The 23,579-nt window shown below is 36.1% G+C and overlaps 1 protein-coding gene across 8 annotated transcripts in view; it reads left to right on the top strand.

The window, feature by feature from the left end:
• The window catches only part of TXNDC16 (thioredoxin domain containing 16), an 87,886-nt gene that overhangs the window by 46,994 nt on the left and 17,313 nt on the right, over window positions 1-23,579 (top strand). For all 8 annotated transcript variants that reach the window (XM_061158072.1, XM_061158073.1, XM_061158070.1 and 5 more), the window contains 6 exons: window positions 3,020-3,137; window positions 7,383-7,526; window positions 8,281-8,340; window positions 13,417-13,585; window positions 13,911-14,047; window positions 22,713-22,797. In XM_061158072.1, the coding sequence (XP_061014055.1) occupies window positions 3,020-3,137; window positions 7,383-7,526; window positions 8,281-8,340; window positions 13,417-13,585; window positions 13,911-14,047; window positions 22,713-22,797 (713 nt within the window). The remainder of the gene's footprint in view (window positions 1-3,019; window positions 3,138-7,382; window positions 7,527-8,280; window positions 8,341-13,416; window positions 13,586-13,910; window positions 14,048-22,712; window positions 22,798-23,579) is intronic.

Raw genomic sequence — 23,579 nt, 5'->3', positions numbered from 1 at the left:
GATGATGGTGACTGCAGCCATGAAATTAAAAAATGCTTGTTCCTTGGAAGAAAAGCCATGACCAATCTAGACAGCATTTTAGAAAGCAGAGACATTACTTTGCTGACAGAGGTCCATCTAGTCAAAGCTATAGTTTTTCCAGCAGTCATGTATAGATGTGAGAGTTGGACTATAAAGAAAGCAGAGCACTGAAGAATTGATGCTTTTGAACTGTGGTGTTGGAGAAGATTCTTGAGAGTCTCTTGGACTGCAAGGAGATCAAACTAGTCAATCCTAAAGAAAATCAGTCCTGAATATTCTTTGGAAGGACTGATGCTGAGCTGAAGCTCCAATACTTTGGCCACCTGATGAGAAGAACTGACTCATTGGAAAAGACCCTGATGCTGGGAAAGGTTGAAGGCAGGAGGAGAAGGGGACGACAGAGGATGAGATGATTGGATGGCATCACCGACTCGATTGACATGAGTTTGAGCAAGCTGCAGGAGTTGGTGATGGATAGGGAAGCCCAGCATGCTGCAGTCCATGAGGTCACAGAGAGTCGGTCACGACTGAACAACTGAACTGAACTGACTGCTGAATACAGAGTTAAAGAGTCAGAAGCCTTGATCTCGTTCCTGCTAGTTCTGGGCCCAGATAACTGAATTAAGTTCTTCCAGCTCAGTTTTCTGATTTGTGAAATAGTTATAAAACGTCTCCTTCTAACTTATAAGAAATATTATAAGACCAAATAGGAAAATACTTTGAGAACTGTAATACTGTTCAAATATGTGTACTGTGAGGTCATTATGCTTTGCTTTTAGACCAGGTAATGGAAAGAATACTTACTGAAGCTATTTTTTTTTTTTTTTACTATTAGATAAAGGGTTCCAAAATAGGACATTACTTTGTTATTGGGAAAAAGGTTTTATAGAAGAATTAAAGTTCATGCTGTTTTCCCAGTACATATAAAAGTTACATTTATACTATACTGTAGTCTGTTAAGTGTGCAATAGCGTTATGTCTAAAAAAAATAATGTATGTACCTTTAGTTAAAAAATAGTTACTGCTAAAAAATGCTAACCGTCATCTGAGCCTCTCAGTTCAGTTCAGTCGTTCAGTCGTGTCTGACTCTTTGCGACCCCATGAATAGCAGCACGCCAGGCCTCCCTGTCCATCACCAACTCCCGGAGTTTACTCAAACTCATGCCCATCGAGTCAGTGATGCCATCCAGCCATCTCATCCTCTGTCGTCCCCTTCTCCTCCTGCCCTCAATCCCTCCCAGCATCAGGGTCTTTTCCAATGAGTCAACTCTTTGCATGAGGTGGCCAAAGTATTGGAGTTTAGCTTCAGCATCAGTCCGTCCAATGAACACCCAGGACTGATCTCCTTTAGGATGGACTGGTTGTATCTCCTTGCAGTCCAAGGGACTCGCAAGAGTCTTCTCCAACACCACAGTTCAAAAGCATCAATTTTTCAGCGCTCAGCTTTCTTCACAGTCCAAGTCTCACATCCATACATGACCAATGGAAAAACCATAGCCTTGACCAGACGGACCTTTGTTGGCAAAGTAATATCTCTGCTTTTTAATATGCTATCTAGGTTGGTCATAACTTTCCTTCCAAGGAGTAAGCGTCTTTTAATTTCACCATCTGCAGTGATTTTGGAGCCCAGAAAAATAAAGTCTGCCACTGTTTCCACTGTCTCCCCATCTATTTCCCATGAGGTGATGGGACCAGATGCCATGATCTTAGTTTTCTGAATGTTAAGCTTTAAGCCAACTTTTTCACTCTCCTCTTTCACTTTCATCAAGAGGCTTTTCAGTTCCTCTTCACTTTCTGTCATAAGGGTGGTGTCATCTGCATATCTGAGGTTATTGATACATCTTTTTGCTCATGGAGGGTCCTGCCTTGATGTTGATGGCTGCTGACAGTAGTTGCTGAAGGCTGGGCTAGCTGAGGCAATTTCTTAAAATGAGACAACAGTGAAGTTTGCCACATTGATTGACTCTTCCTTTCACAAATGATTTTTCTGTAGTATGCAATGCTAGTTGGTAGAATTTTACCCACAGTAGAACTTCTTTCAAAATTGGCTTCAATCCCCTCAGACTCTGCTGGTGCTCTGTCAACTAAGTTTTTGTAAGATTCTCAATCTTTTGTTCTTATATCAACAATCTTTAGAGCTGTTTCACCAGAAGTAGATTCCATCTCCAGAAACCACTTTCTTTGCTCATCTGTAAGAAACAGCTCCTCATTCGTGCAAGTTTGATTGTGAGGTTGCAGCAGGGATAATTACTAAAATAATCTAGTGGCCTAAAATTGCATGTTTTAAAAAAGTTATGGTTGAGCCTTAGTGTAAGAAATTTTAATGGAATAATTTCAATGGAATATAATTTGGTATTCTTAAAATACCTGGGGCCAGGTATTATTTTTATGTTTATGGCCAAACAGTCAATTGAACTTTGTAGTGGAATTATTTATTTATTTTTATTAAATTACTTTTTTTCCCCTTCTTTCTGGCCATGCCACACAACTTGTGGCATCTAAATTCCCCGACCAGGGATTGAACCCAGGCCAAGGCAGCGAAAGCCCCAGTCCTAACTGCTAGGCCACCAGGGGCCTCTCTAGTGAAATTATTTTAGATTAAGTATTATTTTGAATGGTGGTGGTGGTTTGGTCACTAAGTCATGTAAAATATCAAAAGAATTTTGGTGCTATTTGCAATAAAATTGTATGTATTTGTATCTTGTATTGAGGTAGGACTTACTGTTATATGTAAAATACTTCAGATTTCAGCAGAATGTAACTGTGACAAGAAGCAAGTGAGACTTTCAGTTTTGTGTTTTGCCCTCTTTTCTAGTAGCCTGCACTATCTTTCTATAATGTTTAGATACTTTTAATATTGTGGAGTTAATTTCCCATTTTTATTTTTAAGTATTAAAATTGAAATTCACAGGTTTAGTTTCATTTTAGTGTCAAGTAAAATATATTAAAATGGCTCATTATATTCTAGTCATATCTTTTAAAATTAATGTATTTCTAGGAAGCGCAAATGGAATTTTTGGCATTAAGTCATATTGATTTAATAGTATTCCATGTGGAAAGTACCATGTACATTGAGGAAATGAGCAAATATGAAGACATGGAAGATCTAAATATAGGTAATGTGTTTTTTTGATGCTCATGTTCCCCTCCCATTTCTGCCCAGCATCCTTAAGGTCAGTGAAATTTCAATGAATTAACTTTCACATTCAAGAATATGAAGAGACCTGAAGAAATTAATTTTGAATCACATTTTAGCAAGTTGATTGGGTGAAAAGATACAGGGATGCTCTATTTTGCTTAGTGTGATACCTTTCATTGTTATATGTTAGGCTTCTCTCTTTCTGCCTGTGCCTTTATCCTCCAGATCAGTTCTTTCAGTCCTACTGATCTAGTCCATGTTTTAAAAGGACCCAGGAGCCACAATATGATATTTATTTTTGTTACTCCTATTAGGGTATGAAATTCTGATGACTGTAGTTATATTTGTAGTTGTAAATGAATCCAGTTGTTAACAGTAAAAGGAGTAAACTTTGATAACATTTTTATAGTTATTTTTAATGTTATTTTTAATAACATTAAAAATAATTATTAATGTTTTAACATTTAAACATTTAACATTAATATTTTAATGTTAAATTAATTTTAACACAATGTCAAAATAATTTTAACATTAATTTTAACATTATTTTAACATAATTTTACCAATTCTGTTTTTCTTTTTATTCTATCGCTTACATTTTGAAGTATTCTATAGTTTTCAAGGCTGTTTCCCACACATTTTTTACTTTGATTGTTATCCTTTGAGTTAGCTGAGGTTACCTTCATTGTAGGTGAAGAATCTGTGTTTTGGCAGAGTTCAATGATCTGCACAAAGTCACAAATGGCATGTGGAGCATTCTGACTTGAAATTTCATTTATGACCATTATCATTCCTGATACTTCATAACATATCCTATTCTGAAATTGCTCATTTGCTTTTCTCCCTTCTGTACTGGTCTATTATAAACTTCAAAGGCAGGGATTATGTCTTGTGCATTTATTAAGTGTATCCTGTTTAGGAAATTATTGAATTTTTATCATGAGTCCCATTGAGTAGATACTTTTTATGTAGTCCTGTCATTACGAGTCCCAGGAAGGAAGGAATTTGCATATTCTTTTCATGAGACCTGTTTATTATGATGATCACAATCTGTATAAATTTAGTAAGGCCTCTGAGCTTTAACTGAGCTTCCCTGGTGGCTCAGACGGTAAAGCATCTGCCTGCAATGCGGGAGACCCAGGTTCGATCCCTGGGTTGGGAAGATCTCCTGGAGAAGGAAATGGCAACCCACTGCAGTATTCTTGCCTGGAGAATCCCACGGACGGAGGAGCCTGGTGGGCTACAGTCCATGGGGTCACAAAGAATCCGACATGACTGAGCAACTTCACTTTCACTTTCACTGAGCTTTAATTGATACATGACCAGCTTCATGGTTTGAGCACTGCTCTAGTTTTCTGTTATACAGAGGTTAGAACTGCTAATGATTTAAGCCAGAGTTCTTCTCCATACCATCATCATTGTATAGGCAGACCTGTGTTCTGGTCTCTTGCTCCTTGCTTTATTCCTACCATCGTTAATATATTCAAACTTTCAAAGTCATAGTCCAAGTGTCAGTTTAATAGGATTCCTGTCCTCAGTGGAAGTTGCCTTTTTCAAAATTTTGTTGCCATGTGTCATTTTCCTTAGTGACTCTCTGGCTTCAGTTTGCCCTTTGGTGCTGCCTTCTCATTTTTTCTCTCTCCTGTCTTCGCTCCTCAGCCCAGTTCTTGTGTTTTGGGGATGGGGGGTGTTTGGTCTTAACTTCCTATGTTTGTAATCCATATTGACTCATAATATAGTATGATGTTGTGCCCAAACACACAATTGCCCTCTTATTTTCATTCCTTCTCATTAATTAGGAAAGATAGATGAGGCTTGGAAAGAGTTTGTTACCATGTAAAAGTGGAATATAAAGAAAAATGCTCTTCAAAGGAAATGAACACACAGTGAATCAGAATTAAGTGAACTGGGCTCTACAAAAAGGAGAGTATGAAAAAAACCTGTGTGACTAAAAAGAATATATATACACGTTGATAAGTAGTTGAAATGTAGAGCTAAGGAGTAAATATATTTAAAAACTAAAGTGGCTTATTAAGAGAATCGGAAAGCAGAAAAGTGTTAGAACAAGGTAAGAGAAGAAAGGATGGATTAGGAAATAAGAATGGACTGGCAGGATAATGAAAATATGTGAATAATAAGAAAATACTGTAAATGAGAACATTGGCCTTTAATTTTGATCTTGAGGGCATAACTTTTAGTGTCATAGAATGTGATATTTGAAAGTATCTTAAAATTAATAGTGTAAGATACTTTCAAATATCACATTCTATGACACTTATGGTTCTTATGGTTCACAGGTTTGAACACTGAGACTCAGAGTTATGTAACTGACTAGAGTCACACAGCTAAAAATTGCTGATGTGATACTAAAATCTAGATCTAGTCTTTTATGATATTGGAAATCATATGGAAAATAATAATTTAGTTTTCTGAATGCATTGTCTTTCTCACTTCCTTTCTTTTTAATATGTTATTACAGAGAATTATAAATGTATCATAAAATAGGATACTAGAACAAACCTCCAGATAACCATTTCCTGGCCTCACCCAACTAACATCAGTCAGTGGCTAATCCTGTTACAGTCAAAGCCCTTTACTTATTATTTTGCACCTAATTCCAAACATATAAACTCACCCATAAATATTTCCCTGTATTCCAGACATGTAAGTATTCTTTTAAAATTAACATAATGCTATTACTACATCTATATGGTTAAGAATTCTTAATATCAGATGCTTAGTCAACATTCAGATTTCCAGCTTCATGCTTTTTCATGCCACTGTTGCTTTGTACATGCTGTTCATTTTACTCAGATGCCTCTACTGCCTTCTTAAGTTTCATTTTTCTTTTAATAATGTTCAGCTAGTGTCAACTTCTAGGAAGCTTTAATTGTCTCTCTAATCAAGTTAGATGTGCCTCCAGTGTTACCATATGATCTGTACAAACTTCCAACAGGACATTTATTAATTCAGAATATGTGTGTTTATGTGTGTTTACTACATACTTGAATGGATAGATGAATAAATGGGTGGGTGGGTCTGTCTGTCTTAATGAAAAGTTTTTTTTAGATTTAATTGATATGTAACATATTAGTTTTAGTTGTATACCACAATGATTCAATATTTCTATATATTGTGGTTAATGAAATTAGTTTTACATATTCAGAATCTACCCATAACTCAGTACACATAGAATGAAATCTCAATTTCTTGGTTTATATGGCCTTTTATGGCTTTCCATGTGGTGCTAGTGGTAAAGAACCTGCTTGCCAATGCAGGAGAAGGAGACATAAGAAATGCCGGTTCAATCCTGGATCGGGAAGATCACCTGGAGGAAGAAATGGCAACCCACTCCTGTATTCTTGCCTGGAGAGTCCCATAGACAGAGGAGCCTGGCAGGCTACATACAGTCCATGGGGTCGCAAAGAATTGAACACAACTGAGCGACTAATACACACATGATCTAGAAAGCCTAGAGTTTTCTCACGTCATTTCTTCAGTCTATTTTGTCTTAGTCAAATGTGCCTTCCCTCAGTGCCTAGAGTATGCTGAGCTCTTTTATGTCTCAGAGTCTTTGCATATGTTGTTCTCTTTGTCTAAAACATTCTTTTATTGATTATCTGGTAGACTTTGGATCGCCCAGTTTAAATCTCCCTGTTAAACTCTCTCACTGTATCTTTTGCCTTTCTTCTTAAACTGATCACATTTATAGTTATGTATTTATTTAGTGATGAGTTTATTGATCGACTTTTCCGTGGATAGAAACTGTGTGGTCAGGAACTATGTCTGCTTTGCTTACCACTTTCCTTAGTGTCCATCACAGTGCTTGCTATGTAGTAGAAGCTAAAGAAATACTGTCAAACATGTGTGGTAGGACTTTTTTAGGTTATAAATTAATATATTGATTAGAAACAAATGTTATTTGTTGTCAAGTTTATTATTTTTATATTTATATTTATTATATTATTGACAAGTGTAAGTAATTCCTTTTGGAATTAACTAAAACTTGATCATTTCTAGGTCAGGAAGCATCTGAGAGTCATTTAAGATGGGAAGCCAGACAACTGGAAAGTTTTCTAAATATGCATTTTAAATATTAAGATAGTATGAATTCATGAGTTTCTGTGAAGTGCCAACTTTTCATATGCTTGCCTGGGAGAAGAGCTTAAATATTTTAAATTATAGATTTATATCTATATTAATTTCTCTTCAAACATTTCAGGAATTCAAGATGATGAAGTGGAAGAAACTGTTTACAGAGACAGGAAGAGACAGTTACCTTTGGAACTCACTGTGGAATTAACAGAAGAGACATTTCATGCGACAGTAACGGCTTCTGACAGCATAGTGCTTTTCTATGCTGGCTGTGAGTATTATGAGCCTTTAGAGGTGACTACTGTACTGCATATTAGGACATTTAAAGTAGGCAGATTTTACTTTTGCATTCTGTTATTACACATTGTAAAATGACATAGCTCTCATACGTCCTACACTTTTAAACAATTTACTTTGGAGCTGTTTCTAGGGTTGTAAAACTGATAGTATATAGTATAGTCAAAGTGTTAGTCACTCAGTCGTATCTGACTCTTTGCAATCTCATAGACTGTAGCCCGCCAGGCACTTCTGCCTATGGGATTCTCCAGGCAAGCATACTGGACTGGGTTGCTGTTCCCTTCTCCAGGGGATCTGAGCCTCCGGCATTGCAGGCAGGTTCTTTACCATGCAGGCCACCAGAGAAGCCCTGATTATATATATCTGACTTATAAATTGAAGATTATGATTAAACTAGATGTTAAGCTTACTAATTTGGAAAATTGTTATTATTCAAGCTAATGATTTTAATAGATTAACAGTTATTGTAGGTTTATAGGCATTATATTGCTTTTATCTTCAAACAATAGCCATTCAGTTACACTCCTTGCCATATGAATGTAGAAAATTAGTTGTATTTGGAACTCTCTTGAATGTGTGGACAATACTGAGTGCTGCATATTAGAATATTTCTTAGTATAAAATAATTTTGAGATACCCCATTAATCTATATGTTTGTTATGTATAAGTATGGATGCTTTAGAAATATGTATGTTGTAATATTTATTTAATTTTTTATTTTAATGTAGGGCAAGCAGTATCCATGGCATTTCTGCAGTCCTATATCGACGTGGCAATTAAACTGAAAGGTATTACACTGTTGTAGGCGTGTTTATTTTCATGGTTCTGAGCTATAGCTATTTGTAAAGTTGTGTCACGCTGAAGATGTAGAAAACCAAACAAAATTTCAGATTATTATGTTTGTGTCTCCACGGTTAATACGTTAAGGAACCATGAGTTTCAAAATTGTTAGGAGCATTCCGTTTGATTGTCTTCATTAAATTGTCTTATAGCTTTATACTTAATCCAGTAAACTTTTTGGCTGAATTCAGTCATTCAGCAAACATTTATTGAGTGCCTACTATGTGCCAGTCACTGTTAAATATTATTAAATATATACTAAATATTATTAAATAAAATTTTGATCGATAAGCCTATAGTCTCACAGTCTAATGAAAGCTCTAAGATCCCAGTGTTCTTGAAGCTATACAGTTAGCTTTTCATGGGTAGGGAATTTCTTAATAGCCAGAATCTTCTTATTTTAACTATTCTATGAAACCTGATTCAGTGGTAGACAAACAGTAATCCAAGCAATGAACTCAAAATGTCTATGCCACTGTCCCAGCAAAGACAAAAGGAGGAGTGGGGAGGCCTGTTAGTGTTAGTAAGAGAGAGAGTAGTAGATTAGGTAAGTATAATATTTTGTAATCATTCGAATAAGACAGTCTATATCATGCTTTGTATCTTTAATATAATTTCTTCTTACTTTGTTTTTCTTGTTAATAAAAGCTGTTATGGCTAAATGGGCTTTTTCTTGGCTACTCCAGAAATGCATCCACCATTTAGTTTTTTGGGAGCATTAGCTTATAGCTTCTTTTATAATTTAGTCAGTTCTTTATGGGAAGAAAGTATGCCTTATACTCAGCTCATTGGACTTGGTGCATTGTCTTACATTACAGAGTATGTCATGTTTAATAATTGTTGAGTGAATGAATTAGCAAATATAATAGAGTTTCATCAACTTTGTTTTATTTTGTGGAAAAGGTGTACTGGTGTACAACTTGTGTGTGTGTATGTGTGTGTTTGTATATATATATATATACATATATATATATATAGGGGGGGCTTTTGTGAATTCAAGAAGTTGATTCCAGAAAGTCAACCCTAAATACAATATGTTTTATAATAATAAAAACATCAGAGATATAAAAAATCATTTTTGATCCATTTCTTTTCCATTCATTTCCAAACTACATTTGATCCATTGTTTGATTATTTCATTCCCCAAGTGAAGGGATGATTAAGTCTGTAGATAATATGATCCTTATTTTTTTTTTAAAGGCAAATCCTGTCACTCTCTAGTTCTCCTTTATGGTTGCAATCTACAGACTGATTTAAGTTTCTTCTCTTAGCGTTTCCAGCCTTACTGATAAAATGATTAGAAGAAAGAAAAAGTAGGAAAATATAAACCATAATGAAATAGTAATTGGGTAATGTCCCTGAATACTAGAATTATCCCCCCTCCCCAGCCCATTTGGCTAGATACCAAATGAAAATGGAAGAAGGTTCTCTTACTTTCTTCTCTGTTAATGACCAAAGAAAGACCTGACCCCTCAATGCAAGGACTCTGAGTTGTATGTGTTTGTAGAATAAAAAAAGCATATTAACCAACCTAAAGACTTGATTTCTTTTTTCAATTAGTATGTTCTTTATGAATAACAATTCTTTTAGTAATTAGATATCAGATAGGTGGATTATTTTGGAAGTTCATGGGGCTGTGTATAGAAATGCGTACTGTAGGTAACAATAATGTTTGGTGTCTATGGTGAAGCCTATACTCTAATTTTATAAACTAGGACAATATTGTAATACTTTGGGCATTTAGTTTTGGGAAAAAGCCAGTTTTTATCTTTGGTCCAAGAGGATGAAGAATATTTTATACTCAGTCACAAGGTGGCAGCAAATGTCAAGTTTTCATAATTACATAGTGTCTGTAGCTGAGAGTCTTGTTTTTCTTTTAAATTAGGATCCTTATTTGAAATTGCTGTGTTGTTAAAGTATGTGGGGTGTAATACTACAGTAATCTTAGAACATTAGACTATTCCACTCGAAACAGGATTAAGTATTGAAACCATTTTACAGCAAAGAAAATTAAAATATGATAACTTCAATATAAGTAGCCTTATCATTTTTTAATAATATATATCAATATTCTTTTTTCAGTTTTAAAGATAACATCAAAGTTTTCCCGGCTTGGACTGCCGGGACATTTTAAGCAGTGGTAGACCCATTGAGGATGCTTATTGAAGGGAGAGAACTACATTTATTATGACACCATGTCATAATGGTGTCCTTTGGTGGCAATACATAGTATGGTACTCCATCGGAACAAGGACCAGTACATGCACCACTAGATATTTATTGACTAAATGACTAAAATAAAGGAGAAGAGAACTTTATAGAGTAGATCTAAGCTTAGAAGGAATAAAGATTTATCTTTGTATGCTCATATATTATTCAGGTATTAACATACTTTAATGTAAACACTGAAAATTTGTTCATGAAGAAATATCAGGGTACATATCACAAATTTTTATTGGATACATAATATGTAATAGACATTGTACTAGGTAGCAGGTTTATAAGATGACTAGACTCTGAGATAGAATCTAGGATCACAATGTAAGGATGAACTGTTAGTATTCAAACTTTTGATGATAAAATATTAAAATATTGCATTTCACAATTTTAGTCATAAGGGTAGGTTACATCCTAATTTAGAATTAAATTGATATACAAAGATTCCTTCTTTGATCTAATACTATATGAAAATTTCCTTTTATTAGATTTTCTTCCTTTCTTTCTTTAGCTGAGTTGTATGCTACTTTGTTATTTGGTTTTTGATATCTCTGCACCTAATTATATATTTTGGAGAACTGGAGAACTTTGCATATACAGTTGACTTAGACAACACAGGGATTAGGGGTGTTGACATTCCGTGCAGGAGAAAATCCAAGTATAACAGGTTTTGCCCTCCATATACATGTTTGCCGGAGAAGGCAATGGCACCCCACTCCAGTGCTCTTGCCTGGAAAATCCCATGGACGGAGGAGCCTGGTGGGCTGCAGTCCATGGGGTCGTGAAGAGTCGGACACGACTGAGCGACTTCACTTTCACTTTTCACTTTCCTGCATTGGAGAAGGAAATGGCAACCCACTCCACTGTTCTTGCCTGGAGAATCCCAGGGACGCGGGAGCCTGGTGGGCTGCCGTCTGTGGGGTCGCACAGAGTCAGACACGACTGAAGCGACTTAGCAGCAGCAGCAGCATACACGTTTGCTCTATATCCCAGTTTCCATATCTGTGGATTCATCCAACCTTGGATCATGTAGGACTGTAGTATTCACTATTGAAAAAAATCCGTAAGTGAACCTACAAAGTGTTTTTAAAGGGTCAACTGTATTAGTAGAGAACAAGTAGGAATTTCTCTTTGAGGTTCCGCTGTGTGTTTTCTCAGGCTGAAAAGAAATTATTTAGATTAAGTAAATATGAAATTATACTGTTGAGACAGGTTGGATATGTGAAAGTGAAAAGTGAAAGTCACTCAATTGCAACCCCATGGACTATACAGTTCGTGGAATTCTCCAGGCTAGAATACTGGAGTGGGTAGCCTTTCCCTTCTCCAGGGGATCTTCCCAACCCAGGGATCAAACACAGGTCTCCCACATTGCAGGCAAATTCTTTACCAGCTGAGCCCCAAGGGAAACCCAGGAATACTGGAGTGGGTAACCTATCCCTTCTCCAGGGGATCGTCCCAACCCAGGAATTGAACTGGGGTCTCCTGCATTGCAGGCACGTTCTTTACCAACTGAGCTATCAGAGAAGTGAAGTGAAGTGAAGTTGCTCAGTTGTGTCCGACTCTTAGCGACCCCATGGACTATAGCCTACCTGGCTCCTCCGTCCATGGGATTTTCCAAGCAAGATTACTGGAGCGGGTTGCCATTTCCTTCTCCAGGGGATTTTCCCTATCTAGGGATTGAACCCAGGTCTTCCGCATTGTAGGCAGACGCTTTACCGTCTGAGCCATTAGGGAAGTCTGAGCTATCAGAGAAGCCCTAGATAAATATCACGGAGGGCCTAGATAGTATATTCACACACATATTTAAGGTATTTCATGTACGAGGACTGCTCTAGATTCTGGAAAATCAGTAATGAGGAAACCAGACGCAGTCCCTGATCTCAGGAAGCTCAGATCATACAACAACACAAATGAGTACATAATTCCACGATGAGGTAGGGAAAAGAGCATGGTCTTTTAGGAGTATAAGAATCAGATGTAGATCAGGGTGTCAATGGAGGCTTCTTTGAAATGTTCACACATGCAGAGATCTGAAGGGTGAGAAAGACCTGACTGGTAAAATTGGTAGAGGTGGGCTGATAGCAAAATAGATTTGCGTTTTGAAAAGATATCTCTAGCTTCAGTGTAGAGACATATTAAATTCTGGGAGATGAAGCAGGAGAAGTGATGACTAGAATGGTGGCAGGAAAGAGAAAAGGACAGATATAAGAGGTACTCAGAATTTAGGTGGTAACATTGGAAGGCACGCGGATTGATGAGGTAAGACCTGCGGAGTTTAGGAGTGAGGAGGTGTGACAGGCGATACTTTGCTTTCAGAGTTGGACAGGATGGCAACGTTCACTACTGTTCAGAGGAAAGAAGCCGTGTTTGGTTTTAGACGTCTTGAGTTTGAGGATGTTTCTTTTCAAAGGGACCTGGAGAAGGCAGTATGGACACATGGATCTGGAACTTCGAGGAGCCTGGGCCAAAGCTAAAAATTTAGGATTTCTTAGGTTGTTGATGATTATTGAGATTGTCTAGAAGAGACTGAAGAACAAGAAGAGGAAGCAACTTAAACTGAGCCTTGAGGGAACTCCTGACTCCCCTGGCCCAAGAGCCTGCAGAAGGGAACAACAGGAGGCAGCTGGGGAGAGGTTGGAGCCCATGGGAGGAGGTGCTGCAGAGAACCAAGGGGAGAGAGTGCCCCAGGAGTATGTCATGCTGCTGAGAAGCTGAAATAAGAATGGGATAGAAAGACATTAACAGTTCTCAACAACTGAGTTTTCTACATTAACATTTATAAAAATGTGCATTTTCTTTTTATTTAGGCACATCCACCATGCTGCTTGCTAGAGTAAACTGTGCAGATTGGTCTCATGTGTGTACCAAGCAAAATGTTACCGAATTTCCTGTTGTAAAGATGTACAAGGAAGGCCAGAACCCGGTATCTTACACTGGTATGCTGGGAACTGAAGAGCTCTTAAAATTTATTCAACTGTAAGTATTCAGCTTCACCATAAGACTTTTTAAGTTTTAGATCTATTCAACTCCTAATTCCCTTACTTATTTGACACACCTTGGATAGGTTAAGGAAGTATGAACACTGGTGAGAAAAGCCTGTTACTTTTTATCACTTTTGGGGAGACAGAAATTTTATTTAATGAGACTGATTTTTTTTTTTTTTTTTAGAATAGTGTTCAGTTGTCTTTATTTTGTCAGATGTTTATCCTATGGAATATACTAAGTCCAGTATATATATATATATTTTTACAAGCTGAGAAGTATTTTTAAAAATTAATTTTGACTATAAATATCCATCCAGCAACAGGATTTCATGCCCAGTGAACATTACGTCTGTCCAAGAAGCAGAAGAATATTTAAATGGGGAATTATATAAAGACCTAATCTCCTATTCTAGCTTGTCAGTACTGGGACTGTTCAGTCCAACCATGACAAGAGGTAAGTGGAGCTGAACATTTAAATTATATAATGTATAGTTGAAGACTTGTTTACTTGTTTTCTTTTTAAAGAATTAATATCTTTTTAAGTTAAAGAGAACTCAATTGTAGAGAATTTAAAAAATACAAAGAAGTTTGAAGAAAAAAATCTTTAGAGTTGTTAAATTTTAATGTAATTTCTTCCCTCTTTTTTTATGAACTTATGTGTTGAATATTAATATACATTTTAATGTAATTGGGCTAGTACTGTGTATTTAGGTTAGTATCTGCTGTTTTTATTGAACATTAAGTGGGTGCATTTTTCCATGTGATTAATATTCTTCAAAAACATCATGGCTGTATAATTGATTGGATGAAAATACCATAATTTATTTAACTGTTTACCAACAAATAATTTCTTTTATTTCCTTTTTTCTTTTTGTTATATGTAAAGAGTATTTTTATTTATGAGTCTTTGTGTAGATTTTAGACTATTTAATAGCTATGGATTCCCAGTAGGAGAATAACTTTGTCTTCTGTAAACTGTGTATGTGTTATTCATTTTTTTAAAAAAAGGTTTTTACATTTGTTTAAAGAATTACTATGAGATTATAATATATTAAAGATATTAAGCTTTTGTCATTTTATTAATATTCCAATTATTTCCCCCAGTTTGTTGTTTGCTCTTTAGCTTTGTCTAGTAATTTTATATGTAATAGTTAAAATTTTTTTCAAATTTATTGATTTTGAGATTTCTTCCATTGCTTTAACTATAGAAAATCCTTATCATTCTGATCAGTTAATAGTCACCTGTCTCTTCTTGTTGCTTTAATTTATTATATTTTCTTATGCTATATTGTCTTCTTGAATATTCTTTTTTAAAATTTGTGAGTGATAAGACACAGATAACATGAAACTTACCATCTTAATCATTTATAAGTGTATAGTTAGCTAGTGTTAACTGTATTTCTATTGTGTGCAAATTCTGATTTCCAGAACTTTTTCATCTTACAAAATTGAAACTCTTTACATGTTAAAGAACAACTCCCTTTCCCTGTTTCCCTAGCCCTTGGCAAATACCATTTTCCTGTCCATGTCTATGAATTTAACTCCTCTAGTACATCATGAAAGCCAGATCATTCATGTAGTGTTTATCTTTTTCTGAATAGCTAATATATATACACATATCTTTTTGAATGTTTTCTATTTTATTCACTTTACCTCTTGATACTTAATCTAATTTATTTTATAAAACATGTTGAATATGATTGGGTCGTCTCTTTTTCTTTTTGACAATTTCTTATCTTTTTCGCCTATTGACTCTTCTAAGTGAACTTCAGCCATTTACACATATTGTCTAAACTTGTGCAAATTTTTGTTGCTTGTTTTATGCTTCATTGGTATTTCTTGTTTAAAAAAATGCTTTTTTTAAATTTACTGAAGGATAGTTGATTTATAATGCTGTATTAATTTCAACTGTACCTCAGAGTGACTCAGTTATACACATTTTTTTTCATATTCTTTTCTATTATGGTTTATCATAGGATACTGTAATAGTTCCCTGTGCTATAGAGTAGAACCTTGTTGTTTATTCATCCTATATATAATAGTTTGTATATGTTAATCCAAAACTCCCAATTCTTCCCTCCCTCACACTTCCCTCCTTGTCAACCACTAGTCTTTTCTGGTTTGTGAGGCTGTTTCTGTTTCATGATAGTTCATTTATGTTGTATTTTAGATTCCACACATAAGTGATATCATATGGTATTTGTCTTTCTCTCTCTGACTTGCTTCACTTAGTCTGATAATCTCTAGGTCCATCCATGTTGCTGCAAATGGCATTATTTCATTCTTTTTCATGGCTGAGTAGTATTCCATTATATATGTATGTACCCCATCTTCTTTATCTGTTCATCTTTCACTGGACATTTAAGTTGTTTGTGTCTTGGCTATTGTGAATAGTGCTGCTCTGAACACAGGGGTGCTTATAACCTTTCAAGTTATAGTTTTGTCTGGGTTTATGCCTAGGAGTGGAATTACAGAATCATATGGCAACTCTATTTTTGGTTCTTTGAGCAACTTTCACATATTGTTTTCCTTTTTTTTTTTTTTTTTTGCTTTTCAACCCATTTATTTATTTTTTTTCATTTATTTTTACTAGTTGGAGGCTAATTACTTTACAATATTGTAGTGGTTTTTGCCATACATTGACATGAATCAGCCATGGATTTACATGTGTTCCCCATCCCGATCCCCCCTCCCGCCTCCCTCCCCATCCCATCCCTCTGGGTCTTCCCAGTGCACCAGCCCTGAGCACTTGTCTCATGCATCCAACCTGGGCTGGTGATCTGTTTCACCCTTGATAGTATACTTGTTTCAATGCTATTCTGTCAGACATATTGTTTTCCTATAGTGGCTGCACCACTTTACATTCCCACCAACAGTATAAGAGAGTATCTTTTTCTTCACACCCTTTCCAACATTTATTATTTGTAGACTTTTTAATGATGGCCATTCTGAGGTACAATGGTACCTCATTGTAGTTTTGATTTGTGTTCTCTAATAATTAATGATGATGAGCATCTTTTCATGTGCCTGTTGGCCCCTGTATGTCTTCTTTGGAGAAATATCTGTTTAGACCTTCTACCCATTTTTTCAGTTGGGTTTTTTGTTTTTTGTTATTGAATTGTGTGAGCTGTTTGTGTATTTTGGAAATTAAGCCTTTATTGGTTGCATCCTTTGCAAATATTTTTTCCCAGTTCATAGGTTGTTTTTTTTGTTTTATTTTTTATTTCCTTTGCTATACAGAAGCTTGCAAGCTTGATTAGGTCATATTTATTTTTGCTTTCATTTCTATTTCCTTGGGAGACTAAACCTAAGAAAACTAATTCATCTTATTTTTGATGCATTTCAAATTAATGCTTTGCCTTCAGCTTTGATACAATGCTTATAGTAATAAGTTTAATTTGTTTGTTTTACATAGTATCATTGGTTTTCCATAGTATCATAAGCCCACCAGTGGGCTTCCCTGATGGCTGAGATGGTAAAGAATCTACCTGCAAGGCAGGAGCCCTGGGTTTGATCCCTGGGTTGGGAAGATTCCCTGGAGAGTGGAATACCCACTCTAGTATTCTTACCAGGATAATCCATGGACAGAGGAGCTTGGCGGGTTATAGTCCATGGGGTCGCAAAGAGTCAGACACAACTGAGCAATTAGAATGCTCTCTACCCTATTGGCTATAGTGTTCTTTTAACATTACAACTTGTCTATACTTAAATTGCCTCTCTTTGCTTTTTTTTGTCCTTCGTAGGACTGTGTCTTTCAATAAGTTTTAGAGAGAGAGTCCACAGGGTATTTATTCTTACCAATGGATTTGCCTAGAATGTTATTCTCTCTTGGCTTTGGAGATGGATGGCCTCTTGACTGGGTAGCAAAAAGTGTTTTCTTCATCATATCAACTGAAAAATATAAGCATGATGTGAGAGTTGTGAGTTAAGTTTTATTTGGGGGCAAAATGAAGTTTATAGCCTGGAGCCAACCTCTCAGATAGTTTTGAGGATCTGCTCTGAAGAGCTGAGCGGGGAGGCGGTATATATGTAATTGTGGTGAAGAGGATTACATGCAGGCAAGCACACGTTTTGACAGAAGACTGCTGCTAGTCACAAGAAGGCGCTGCTGATCACAAGGAGCAGATGTCTTTGTTAATGATTTTAGTGCTGCTTTTCTAGATACGAAAAGATACAAGAAACTGGGTCCATAAAATCTTCTGAAAATATCTATCTGAAGGCTTGTTCTGCCAGTTTTTCCCAGAGTGCAGAGTGCCTTGTTCCTGATTTCCACCCGGAACTCCTTTCAGGGTGTGTTCAATTGAACACAACTAAAATGGTTAGTTACCTCATCCTTAAGAGGCAGGTGGCAAGTAACAATGTTTAGTTGGCATTCTCATGCTGTTTCCATTTATGTAGCAAACTTCCACTTCATTTTTCTTTTATTTAAGATGAATTTCAAAATCTGAGTGAAATATTTTAAGAACATTTGTATGGGAAGAAGGTCCCCAATGTCCAGCATTATAATTGTATATAGTTGATACTATTAACTATTGATTCTTATTAAATTTTGCTTTCTTTCTTGCTTTTTGTCTACTAGACAAATTGCTGTCTAGTAATTTTTTCTTTCTACTTTGTCTTCAAAATTTTTTAAAATAAAAAGCCAAAAAAACTCATTAGTAAGAATAATAAGACTGTTAATGTGTGCCATGTGGCTTACCATCTTAGAAGGCAAAATCCAGAGGGTATAACTTTTTAATTTCTATTCTATGAAAAATCATGAAGTAAATGACTCTATGTTTTATTCCTTTTTCCCTTTCTCTTGTTTTTTCACCCACATTAACTTTGTTTTCTGCCTACCTCAGGTGCCTGGTGTCCTGAAGTTCTTGTTTATTATTTACACTGGGCCTCCTTCCGAAAAGACTTAGTCTTTAGATAATAAAAAGCACAAATACAATAAAATCATTAAAACAAGGATAAGAGTCAAGCAACAAAGGTAGGAGATAATTAGGTAGAATACCTAGAAACAATACAGTGATCATAAAACTTAACCCTGAGCAATCTGGTAGCAAATAGAAACAAAGATGAAATTTCTGCCAACCTATCATCATTATATAATAAATGGCAAAATACAAGTTAGGGTGCTGAGTCACCTGTAGAGAAGATATTTCTCTGTACATGCTGAGAGGAATTTTTCATATATGTGTTGTATACATATGGATTTTTTTTAGAGATCAACATAAGGAACAGTGTGCTGGTATTTAGTTGCCAAGTTGTGTCCAACTCTTCTGTGAGCCCATGAACCGTAGCCTGCCAGCCTCCTCTGTCCATGGGATTTCCCAGGTGATAATACTGGAGCGGGTTGCCATTTCCTTCTCCAGGGGATCTTCCTGACCCAGGGATCGAACCCACATCTCCTGCATTGGCAGGCAGATTCTTTACCACTGAGGCACTTGCATGACCCCCAGAAACACTGTACTTGACCATATTTCTATACAAATGATGATAAAATTTACATATAATTATCTCTCAACAAACGTCAAAAGCATAGTGCTGAAGTATTGACACATAAAGGTGGTTCTGGTGTACCAGAATGATGTAGTCTGGATGTGATGCTTTTTTTAATGGCTTGGTTGCTTCTAAGCCTTTTAAGTCAGGTATTACTTCCTCTTCTTTTTTGTTTGTTTTTGTTTGCAGACATTCATGTGATAGTTGTTGGATTTGCAGTGTCTACTGAATGAGAAAACATAAAGCAATAAAGGGCTCTTATGGATCCATAAAATTTTTATGTTCATTTTAAGTATATTCACAAATGCTAACTACCAGAATTTGCTGAGCACTTTTTGTATGAGATATTAATTGTTGTTCATGTAGATTCTAATGGTTTGAAGACTAATGTCAGTCCCATGAAAGCTGAAATGTCTCTGGTGTATCTTTCAGGACCCTCCACTAGAAAGTTACTACTTTTCCCCTTATTGTTAATAAATACCTTGTGGGAATATAATTTAAAACTCTGTAAATGTCCTGTTTCTCATCTTACTTTTGCATACCAGTTTTAGAATCCACTCACTGTCTGAAAGAGGTATTAGTATGATAGCTGCCAAGTGGGCAGTTTCTAGTTCCATTATTCCTCCTACCTTTATTAGTTGGCATACTACTTATTTGTTTATCAGTATGGTTAGCTGAGTTCTTATTTTATTCAATGGATTATAATCAGTCACTATCATTAGTTTGCTCAGGTTGTCCTAGGATCCCTTTCATTCTATTATGCTTTTCCCCCCCTCATCCCTGGTACCTGTGACCTTTTGATATGTCTCCATTGTTTTTTGAATGTCCTTTTGCCACAAAATGTTCCCAGCCCCATTCCTAGAATCAGGCAGTTCTCCAGGGAATCCAGTTTCCTTTAGTGAGACATTGAATCTAAAAGCTGAGATCTAGGAGTTAGGAATGCTTTTAGTTACTGGGGTGTTCTTGCCTCTTGCTGACAGAGCTAAAATACAGATGAATCTACATATGTGTGTGTATAAATGTAACTATGTAATAAAATGTAACAGTGGAAAGAAGCAGTATTGCTAAATTAATGTGTTTATTTTATGCAATTAAATATGCTTAAAGTTAAAACAACTAAATATTGTAAGTCACTATTAATATTACATCTCAAGTATATTTATAGTGGCTAAAAAACTTTTTATTTAGATAACTGATCATTTCCTTATATTTGGGTTGCCATATATTCTGACATACATGGCAGTTTTCACCAAAGAGGAGAATGTGCCTGGTTTCAAACATTCAAAGGGGAATTTACACTTTGATTTAGTGGAAACGGATATAGATCTGAGGTCTACAGTCTTAAATACTCCCATTCCCCAAGGAACTCTTTGGGTTTATGTACAAGTAGACTCATGAAGAGCCTTCCAAGAAACATATTCATGAGCTTAGAATCTTATGAATGAGCAAGTTATATGGAATGTTCATGTCTTTCCCCACTGTGTTTTATTTTAAAAAGAAGAAGCTGAAACAGATTCCATTATGTCATTGCTTTAGGTAGCAGTCATCAATTATTGATCTGAATTTAGAGAAATTTCTCTTAGAGATGAGAGTGTAGGCACTCAGTTCCTTCTAGTTGCCTGGTTTTCTTATGTAGCTTTTCTGCTTTGGCATAGCACAGGCTAAAGAAAATGTTTTCATGGATTACTCATTTCTCATTAAATTTATGATTATAAATGAGTTCTCAGTGCTGCTTGCAGGTGGATCTTGCCACCCTCGTAAGTGGCTTTACTACAGTGTCTCTCAGTCTTGCGGAAAGCCTGCATCATTTTTAAAGAAAATCTGTGGTTACCCAGTGTTAACAGTGCTGGTGCTCACATCACGAACATGGTACTAACTGCTAAGGGGCAGATCTTCTGGGCTCAGCTTACCCAGACCTCTAGGTGCTTTATGGTTCAGTTCTCCCATCATTGTTTTTCTATTTGAACTGCTGTGAACCTTTCATGCAGCCAGCTGAGGTATCATCTGGCCTTCAGTTGGCAAGAATACATCATTTACAAAAGTCCATCTCTGCTCTTTTCTCATTAGTCTACAGCTGTTTAATTCAGACTTGCTTCTGGGTTGTAAGATCCAGAATATGCTCTCATTTATGAAACTGTATTCAGAAACCTGCAGAGATAATAGTTCTTATTTTGAATATGCATATCATAACAAATGGGACAAGACTAATACACAAATAAATCAAAGTTCAGAAGTAACAAAAACGCCTTACAGAAAAATACAGGAAATAAAAAAAGAAGATGCAAATCCCTCATAATTGTAGAACCCTAACACCGACACGACGAGTTGACTCATTGGAAAAGACACTGATGCTGGGAGGGATTGGGGGCAGGAGGAGAAGGGGATGACAGAGGATGAGATGGCTGGATGGCATCACCGACTGGATGGACATGGGTTTGAGTAGACTCCGGGAGTTGGTGATGGACAGGGAGGCCTGGCGTGCTGCGATTCATGGGGTCGCAAAGAGTTGGACATGACTGAGCGACTGGACTGAACTGAACTGAACACAGACACTGTCAGAGGACTAGAATTTCCAGTCTTCCGTCTTTTTCTATGCATATAGGTCCTTTTAGGTTTTGTGGTATGAGGTGTGCATCATTTCACATACCTGCTTGTCTTTCCAGGCTCCAAATAGCCCAGCTGTCTCCATTTACCTTGCCATAGGAGTAGATTAAAAGGCAACAAATATTTATTTAATGAATCTGTATGATCAGAACCCTATAAATCTTATAAATTACAGTTGACCCTTGAAAACAAGGGGGTTTGGTTTGCTGACTCCCTGTGCAGTGAAAAATCTCCATGCGGCTGTCTCTGACTTAAAAACAATGGGTTTGATAAATGATCTATCCAAGGGCAGCAAGCTCAGTTTGGGTAGAATTAGGACTCAAACCCTTCTTTTGGTTCCACATGTTTGTCATCTCTAATTGAGATCTCCCCATCTTCCCATTGTGATCTCCCCATCCATCTCTGAGTTTATGGGGAACATAGACTTTTCTCCACACCTAGTTTAAATGTCTATAAAATGAAAATGCAGGTACTCTATTTATTGAAAAAAATTCACGTTTAAGTGGACTTGTGCAATTCAAACTCAATGTTGTTCAAGGGCCAACTGTACATTTAGAGTACATTTATTTACAGAACATTAAATTATGTACATTATGTATGTTGTATTACATTAACATGTATTTTTATAATAATCAAATGTCATGATAACACAGGTTTATTTTAGAACCAAGAAGGTATGTAAGGTCTACACTTGTTGTTTAGTCACTCAGTCATGTCCAACTCTTTTGTGACCCCATGGACTGTAGCCCACCAGGCATCTCTGTCCATGGACTTCTCCAGGCAAGACTGCTTGCTTGGGTTGCCATTTCCTTCTCCAGGGAACCTTCCTGACCCAGGAATTGAACCCACTTCTCCTGCTTTGGCAGGTGGATTCTTTACCACTGAGCCACCCGGGAAGCTACAAGGTCTATACTGAAATATATTTATAATTAGTAATAAAACATTATCATCTATAAATCTGTTCATCAGTTGAATAGCACATATAACTTTAAAGGTTTCACATTTTTATCTTGTTTGTATATTTATAGCGAAAGAAGAGTTCACTGAAGCAGGAAGCTACCTAAAAGGATATGTTACCACAGGAATTTATTCTGAAGAAGATGTTTTGAGACTGTAAGTGTATTATAATTTTAGGGAGGAGGAAGTTTGCAAAATAATGTATTACCTGTCTTCACACGATTTTTTTTTTTTAAGGAAAATAGGGCAGCAACATACCTAAATTTTTAATTTCATCCTGGGAAAATCTGGAAAGTACTATCTGGCTATTTAGAATTTTTCCATACTCAAAATTCTTTAGGCTAGAGCCCCCCCATGAGGCAACATTGGATTCATACCACTTCATCTTCCTATAAAATTTTTCCTCTTTGGATTCTATTACCTGCAGTTTAAATTCTTTGCAGTTATAGTTTTTTGAGGAATTTTACATCTTGAGTGTCTGGGTTTTGATTTGCCATCAAGGTATGCATAAAAATCAAGAGTTTTTACATATTTTTCCCAGAGTTTTAGGTGATGAACTGATAGTTCTACTTAATTTTGTTATTGTAGACATACACTTAAGCAGTGCTTTTTTTGGCCACTTAAGTTGGTTTGTTTGTAGAATTTGGGGCTCCTATAAACTCTCTAATATTTCAGTTGCTGCAGAATGAATGAACTGAGAATTTAGATGTTATTAATACACATCACATTCTACAGACTTATCTTCAGATACACATGGAGTTGTGTTTCTTACCCTCTGACTATACTATTGCCAATTGTGATTTCTGAGCTTAATTAAATCTTTCATCCTGAACACTGATGACACATGCATTTGATGATTGAGCTCCTCTTCTATCCAAGAAATCAGTGACTTTTGAAAAGTGAATACCGAACTCTAGACTTCTAGGGAATATGAGACC

Source organism: Dama dama, chromosome 12, assembly GCF_033118175.1.
Source record: "Dama dama isolate Ldn47 chromosome 12, ASM3311817v1, whole genome shotgun sequence".
NCBI lineage: Eukaryota > Metazoa > Chordata > Mammalia > Artiodactyla > Cervidae > Dama > Dama dama.
The sequence above is the reverse complement of the archived record's forward strand: the minus strand, read 5'-3'. Positions and strand labels throughout refer to the sequence as shown.